The sequence below is a fragment of the Lolium rigidum genome, chromosome 5 (assembly GCF_022539505.1).
Source record: "Lolium rigidum isolate FL_2022 chromosome 5, APGP_CSIRO_Lrig_0.1, whole genome shotgun sequence".
Classification (NCBI taxonomy): Eukaryota; Viridiplantae; Streptophyta; class Magnoliopsida; order Poales; family Poaceae; genus Lolium; species Lolium rigidum.
In genome coordinates, this window is record NC_061512.1 from 170,397,037 (window position 1) to 170,405,123 (window position 8,087).

Below are 8,087 nucleotides of genomic sequence, written 5' to 3' on the forward strand. Positions count from 1 at the left end.
CATCGGCCCTTTTTTTCATTTAATTCCTTTTTATTTTATTTTAACTTGGATGGTGAAAAGATGGGTGAGGTTTAGGGTTTTGAAAATAGGTTCAAGGTAATCAACAAACAATCATGGTAATAACACAAGTATTGGGTAGGAACACTAAGCATAGCACATGAGGTAATAAAAGTTTTTGTTGGTTCTCATTTTTGGAAAAAGGGAAATTCATTTTCTTTGTTTTTTTGAAATTTTTGGGATGTTACAAACCCTTCCCCCTTAAACAAATCTCGTTCCGAGATTTTAAGAAAAGTTAGGTTCCTAAGAGAGATTGAGCAATTGGATTAACATGAAGATATACTTGGCATGGCCTGGGGTGTTTCCTGAGCTTCGGTGGCATTCATGCGGTAGTAACGACCGTTGCGGTTGTTAGGGTAGTTTGGGGCAAACTTCCTTCCAGTTGTGATACGGCGCGGTTGCTGGGCAGGTGCAGCTTGCAAATATATTTTTCATGGCCATGGTGATGAAGAGAGCCAGCAAGTGCCTTATCCTCCTCGGCTTCTCCTACTTGATCTTACTCATATCAAGCTGCCTTCCTCATGTCACCTCGCTCAGCTTCGACTACAACTTCTCCGGTCCCAACATCCTCGCCGGCGCCAACCTCACGTACTTCAACGACTCTGCCCCCGCCATCGACCGCATCGACCTGACCAACTCCTCCAGAAGCTGGAGCACCGGCCGGGTAGCCCACGGGCAGCCGGTGAGTCTCTGGGACGACAGCACCGGCAGGGCCGCCAGCTTCACCACTAACTTCACCTTCCTCGTCAAGCCCGTCAACAGCAGCAGTCCGGCAAGTAGAAATTTTATGATGCTTGGATATAGCGTTTTAGTACCAGTCCTTTTGGTATTTCTAACTTCGCTGCAGAAATGCTATTTTTTTTAAGTCGACCAAGTTGTGCATTACTCCGTATAAGATAGAGCATCGATGAAACAAAAGAAAAGCAAATATTTGTTTGGGTGAAGAAATATGCAGTTCTTTTGATGGTGAACTTGCATTATAGAAGAGGGAAATTGATCAAGTTAATAAGGAAAATCGGATCCAAAACCATACAACGCGCGGTTAAATCAAGGAAATTAACCGGCAAGAAATATGCAGTTGCTCGGTTTAACATTCATACAAATGTTCCATGTGCCTTTACAAATTAGGTTTAACCATCTTGTTTGTGGTAGACGGAAAAATCAGCGAACGAGAATAATTGAAGGGTTGTTGCTTTCCCTACAGGGAGGTGATGGAATGGCATTCTTTGTGGAGCCCTACCCATCAACTATGCCGATGGACGCGACCGGGGGCTTCCTCGCGCTTTTCAACAACCGTGACAATAAGGAAAACGCATTCCCGCCTACGCTTGGCGTGGAATTTGATGCATTCCATAACGAATGGGATCCTAATGGTACCAACAACCACCTTGGCATCAACGTCAATGACATTAGATCAAAAGAGTACACACCATTGCCAGATGGGAGCTTCAACGGGACCATGTCGGTATCTATCAAGTACGACGCCAAAGGAACCACGCTCTCAGCCACCTTGCGGTTCATCGACCCACCGGGTGAGACTGCACACATTGTCAGGGCAAATATCGACCTTCGGGCTGAGGTCGGTCTGCCGCAAAATGTGTCAATCGGATTCTCGGCGGCGATCGGGGACCTCATCGAGGAGCATCAGATTCTTTCTTGGTCGTTCAATTCCACTCTGACCGGTAAGTAGCTTCACGTGTTTATAGCTATCTTCAAATTCTTTACCATATCTATGCACGGACAAATACACGCTCCATTCCAAAATTATTGTTATGGTTCGAACTAAAACCGACAAGAATTATGGAACCCAGTGAGTATATCATTAGTACTTACCCTATGGTTATAATGGCTTTTCTTACGTGAAGCATAGTTTTCATAAATTTAATTTTTTTATATAATGGTTAATGAAAATAGAATTACTGGTAAAATCTGTTAGACTTGAATAACTAATACATATAAAAACAGCATACACGTGTATGCAGCTTTTGGTATACTAGAACATCACCGTGTGCGTTGTTGCGGAAATTGCCGGAGATATATATGACCGAGCAATTAATGTTGATGTTGCAGGGAATGGAATCGAGATAAGTTTATGAAACCTTAGAGGCACGTCTAATCAAAATATAGTTATTTTAATCATGGCATGTTAATCACAATTGAAAACAAAGTAAAACACGTAGAGCTCTTATTGTTCAACAAAAGTGCAAACACTTTGTGCGTACTATGACTAAATTTTACCAAATGAAATTTAGTTGTTAACATAATTATATTGAAAATATATAAAAAGTAAATAGTATATTTGTTCACCGTGTTGTGCTTAAATTTTGTATACTAAACTTGGTTGAGTTGTTTTTTTACTTGCATATCTAAACGCAAATATCTACTTTTTGCATGGATATGTGCAGACATATGACTCATGGTTTCCTAAAAAAAAGAGTACATATGGAAATGAATGTGAAATATGTAAGACTAATAATTGTATCTCTGTAGAGAAATAACCTATCAATGTATATAATTTGGAAAAGAATTTTTTACCTAATTTGGAAAAGAATGGACCACTCAGATTTTAATGATGATGTTGAAGCACGCATGCACACACGGTTATTCCATGACTTCCACTGGAGAATGGCGTCTCTCGAATGAGCTCTAAATTCGAGAACGTTGTTTACATCCTAAAAGTTGTTGACATTTTTTTCTTTAACATGTATGAAAAGTTTCTTGACTAAAAGACTATTGTCTCCTAGGCAAGAAACAAAATTTGCATTGTCAAATGAGCTTTTGGAGCACCAATTTTTTTTACACTGGTCACAAAAGACGTTTTTTTCAAAAAAAAAAAAGTAGAATTATGTGCGAACATAAGATATGGAAATTTACACTTATTAATTTTTTCATACTTTTTTATATTTGGAATGCCTTTGTTTCGAGGGGAGCATACACTACCGGGCTGCACTTTAAATGCTCACATTAGGAGAGAGTGAAGGATTGACCCGTGAGAAGTAGTCTAGATGAATTGTCTCTCGGGCCTCACAAGCCAAAGGGAGCAGGGGCAGATCTATGTTGAAGCAAAAGCGAACCATGACCCGCCCTGCCTAGCCCAAAACAATGAAGGATGAAAGCTAAAATAGGCCATCAAAGAAAAAAAGATGGGTTTTTCTTTGGGCTGGCCTGCCCAATATTTTTTGCCAAGATCCGCTAGTGAAAGGGAGTACATAATTTTCTAGGGAGATATTTGTAATGTTTATTATTGGAAGTTTACTGTGCATCACATTGAGATTACTTACTCCGTATCCTTATTGGCAGATGTCACATATCCAAAGACAAAAAACATACGTCTCATAGCCGGGCTAGTCTCCGCTAGCATCTTCCTATTGCTCACCGTAGCCGCATGGTTCAGTTATCGCCAATACCTGGAAAAAAAGGGTATACGCAGGCAAGAAGCTTCGGATGCAGTCCCTCTCGACCAAGATATGGACAAGGAGTTCGCGGGCAATGGACCTCGGAGATTCAGTTACAACGAGCTATCACGGGCGACACAAGGATTCTCGGACAAGGAGAAGCTCGGCGAAGGTGGGTTTGGGGCAGTCTACCGAGGTTTGTTACACGACCAGGGACTCCATGTGGCCATCAAGCGGGTCTCCAAGACGTCCAACCAGGGAAGGAGGGAGTACATTGCGGAGGTTACCACCATCGGCCGATTGAGGCATCGCAACCTTGTCCAACTCATCGGTTGGTGCCACAAAGCGGAGGAGCTCCTACTCGTCTATGAGCTCATGCAAAATGGCAGCCTCAACGACCATCTCTACGATTCCAAGAAAATGCTAACATGGCAAGTCAGGTACACACAGTATGATCAAATTGAGTATTTGTATCTTAGCCGAATTGTTTTTTAATTTAAGTTGAATGTTTCGAACGGCATTTTATGAATTATGTGCTACTCTAAATTTTATGTGCAACCTAAAGATGCACGAATGTTCGTGTGAAAAAAGCTTCACGAATGATCGTGTACAAGTGTAGGGTTCATGAATTGCAATCCATCAAAAGTGATATGTTTTGAGAGACGTATCAATCTTACATAAGAAGAGGTCAAATAAGGGGAAACCCATTTTGCGTCATAGGTGTAGATGCACCTATTGCTAAAAAAACATATATTAATATGTCTAAAAAATCAGAAGAAAAATTCAGGGTGTACTTCCACACATTCTATGCCTGCACGGAAAGTGTCGTGAAAAAATATTATTTTTTGTGGCATGTGTAAAACAGGACAATTTCTCGTACTCCAAAAAAGTTTTTTACGAGATATTTATTTGTCTTTTTTACATAGGCCATATAAAATGTTTTTTCCTGCAAAAATTTGTGAGTTAATATAGGATATCCGGATGCACACTGAGAATTTTTTTAAATTTTTTTACCATTTTAAAATAAATTTAAAATTTATTTTTCCTAATAGGTTTATCTACACCTCTGAGCCGAAACGCCATGTCCATAAATAAGAACCTATAAAAAATCGTCTATGACACATAGGTCACAACTCACAACCAGCAAACACCACACTTTCAATAGTGGCCCAACAATTAGCAACCATTCTAGATACAACCACAAAGCCGCGGAAATTCAATTTTATACAGGATGCAGCATACACAATTTCAAGACCAAACTTCCGTTGACAGCTCAAGAAACAAACATGGCAAAACAAAAATGAAAAATTAGGCTGATGAACACTGCTAACAATTTTGAATTGTCCACTGACACGTTTCACCGATTTGATTGATCTTTTTTTGTTTCTTCGTGTATGGATGGAGTCTTTAAATGAAACTTAAGATTTTTTTTGTAACATTTTGGTCGTAGTATATCTAGATGAGTCACTATCGAACATATCTTGTGTCACGTAATTTGCTTTTGACATTTGCCTGCTGAAATGCATAGGTACAAGATCATTGTTGGCATGGGCTCTGCGCTGATGTACCTGCACCAGGAGTGGGAGCAGTGCGTGGTGCACAGGGACATCAAGCCGAGCAACGTGATGCTCGACTCGTCGTTCAACGCCAAGCTGGGGGACTTCGGGCTGGCGCGCCTGGTCGACCACAGCCGCGGCGGATACACGACGATGATTGCCGGCACCAAGGGATACATGGACCCAGAGTCCGTGATGTCCGGCCGGGCCAGCGCCGAGACCGACGTGTACAGCTTCGGTGTCGTCCTCCTCGAGGTCGCCTGCGGCCGGAGGCCCGTCGTCCCGGAGCTGCAGGACGAGAACAGGGTCGTGCTTGTCGACTGGGTTCGTGACCTGTACCGGACGGGCACTCTGCTCGGCGCTGCGGACGCCCGGCTCGACGGCGACTTCGACGCGCAGGAGATGGAGCGCGCGCTGGTCGTCGGACTCTGGTGCGTGCATCCGGACTACGGCTTCCGGCCGTCCATTCGGCAAGCCATGAGCGTGCTCCAGTTCGAGGCGGCACCACCGGATCTCCCTCCGGTAACGATGTACGCGCCGCCGCGCGGAGGGTACGGGTCGAGCTACACGTCGTCTACTGCTGGCACCTCCAGCACCGGTGGGCGCTCGTTGACAAGTGACCAGACGACGAACATCCGTTCTTTTGCAACTGCCGACGCTACGAGCAGCACGGGGCCGATTGCGTCCACGACGAGCCAGAACGCCAGCACGACGGAGCATGTTCAGTCCACTCACTCTTCCTAGGAGTTCCGGCACAATTGTGTATTAATGTATTAATAATTATACGGCTAAGATATAGTTACTAGTTGTATATAGTTGGTTAAATTTGCAGTTACAAGTTACGATCTAGTTAAGGGTTATATCAGGTTAAATTTATATAATGTACACGGTGTTACTAGTATAATTTGTTTGGGAGTGACTATATAACAGCTGTTTGTTTTTCAATTCAAAAACAGACACTTTTTCAAAAGCAATTAAAATGTGACAGTTGTACTACTAAAAAAATCCATGAAAAAATGGTGCAATTAACCAAAAAGTGTCTGTTTTCATTGATGGGAAACAGACAGATTTTCTTCAGTACAGATTTCAGTTTGCAATTCTTACTTTCGAGTCCACATTGAGTTACAATGGCTCACTGTCTCAGCCCACGTTGCAGCCGTGTATGCCTAAGTCATGTGTTCTGATACCCAGAACATGCAAAGCACACAAAACTGGAACATGGAACACCTTTAAGCTCATAACACCTGATCGACCTTCTGTCCAGCAAGAAAACAGAACAGGAGCTCTACCATCCCTTCCACGGAAGAACTGCCACGAGGTTTTTCCTTCTCTGGTTTTGACAGAAGACCTACTTCAATTTGCAAATTCTTTGCAGTCCAGGATATGCTCCTGAACTCCCTGTGATGCGAAAACATGAATTATGTTCTGTCAAATTCGAAACTACAAGTAAATGCAAAACTGAAAGTAGGGCTGGAGTTAGACACATGTATTAAGACCTCATTTTCTATACTTATTTAGTTGCACTTTCCTGGAACACAATACATGCAAATTACTCCTAGCAATCAATAAAAAATAAGTGCAAATACTGAACCAAAATAAGAACCAACCCCCACTCTTTGTGTCGTTGTGGTGAACAGACAGATGCCATAGGATGGCTTAAGTTGGGGCCGAATGGACGCTAGAGGATTCGAGAGAGGGTTTGTGATTAGATGGGATGAACTTCCGGATGGTTTCCTCAAGAACTTAGCCAAGGCTAGAGGTTGAAGAAGAAAGACACAAGGAAGAACTCGCTCTAGATCATCTTCTTTACTGATCTCCACAGGTTACAAGTTTCTCAGTACATGTGTTCGTTGCTCGATCGATCCCGAGTACGGGTGTGCCCCCTCTCCTTATATAGGGGAGAGGGTGGCTTACAGGGGAAGAAACCCTAATGGCATCTTTGACTAGACAAACTACTTTACAAAGTTACTTTAATCATAGATGATACCGGGGTCTTCTTTAATCAGGGAGGCTGACGTCTTCCGGCTTCTTTCATCGTCATCCTCCTCTTTATCGTCACGCCTTCGTATAAAGCTTCTTAGCTTAGCTCATCTTTGTCCTCTAGCTCTGGAGAGAATCTTTGACCAGTTCTGCCGACATGCTCATCCTTCCGGTATCCCGGTATCTTCCTTACCCGGTTCCGGTATACCCCTCTTGGGGATACCGGCTTAGCTTTACTTAGCCAAACTCTTATCTTCGTGCTCCGGTATGAACATTAAACCGGTATCTTGATGGCCTAAACCATCCGGTTTGGCATGCCTTTGGCATACCGGGGGTGATCCCCCCAACATTAGTCCCCGAAGCTGGTATAGTCTGGCGGATTCTATCCAACAGACCATGCCAGGTTCTCACGTCTTTGGATACCGGTTTAATCTATCCGACGCTTAACTTAGATCTGGCATCTTTGCCCGGACTCACGTTTTCTCTCTTGCAAGGCATTCTCCGGTATCTTATCCTCCGGCATCTTAGTCATTAAATACCTCCTCGGCGAAGTCGAGAATATCTCGGGCCCCGCGTCTGTCAGAGACATGCGTACTGTGACTGACGCGCCAGTGTCAGGGGTCACTTCCCTTCGGCTTCCACGCGCGCATTAATTGCTTCACAGCGGATCCCAACCACCGTTCTGGATCCGTGTGTACCTCCCTGTGGCTTCCTGCTTTTACGCGTGTATCGCTGCGCCACGCGGCGGCCCGTGGAGCGAACCGTCGCGGCCCAGCGGTTTTCGGCCCACTTCTCTCTCTTCCTTTATAAGGCGAAACCGCTCCTTCTTCTTCCTCTTCTCGCATTCCCCACTTCTTCGCGCACAGTGCCCCTTGCTCTCTGCGCCTCCGCCGCTTCGTTCGCTGCTCGAGCTCCGCCGCCCGGCGAATCTTCGCTACAACTTCGCCGGATGTCGCCAGACTTCGCCGCGCGAAGAACCTCTGCGGCGCTCCTGTCGCGGTTGCGGCATTGGTGTTTCTTCGAGCTCTTCCTCACCTCACCCTCGACGGACCTCCTCGCCAACCTCAAGCTCGCCATTTCACCGGCGAGCCACTTCCTC

General features: G+C 44.3%; 1 protein-coding gene across 1 annotated transcript; it reads left to right on the forward strand.

Annotated features, from left to right (window-relative positions):
- The first annotated feature begins 496 nt into the window (after nt 1–496).
- LOC124656691 (L-type lectin-domain containing receptor kinase IX.1-like) lies at nt 497–5,752 on the forward strand. The gene is made up of 4 exons (XM_047195394.1): nt 497–833; nt 1,266–1,739; nt 3,358–3,892; nt 4,981–5,752. Exons 1-4 carry the CDS (start codon nt 497–499, stop codon nt 5,750–5,752), a joined length of 2,118 nt encoding a protein of 705 aa, XP_047051350.1.
- The last annotated feature ends 2,335 nt before the right edge of the window (nt 5,753–8,087 follow it).

Coding starts and splice junctions, on each gene's coding strand:
- LOC124656691 (XM_047195394.1), top strand. CDS start 497: ATGGTGATGAAGAGAGCCAGCAAGTGCCTTATCCTCCTCGGCTTCTCC. Junction 1,740..3,357: donor GTTCAATTCCACTCTGACCG/GTAAGTAGCTTC, acceptor CCTTATTGGCAG/ATGTCACATATCCAAAGACA. Junction 3,893..4,980: donor ATGCTAACATGGCAAGTCAG/GTACACACAGTA, acceptor TGAAATGCATAG/GTACAAGATCATTGTTGGCA.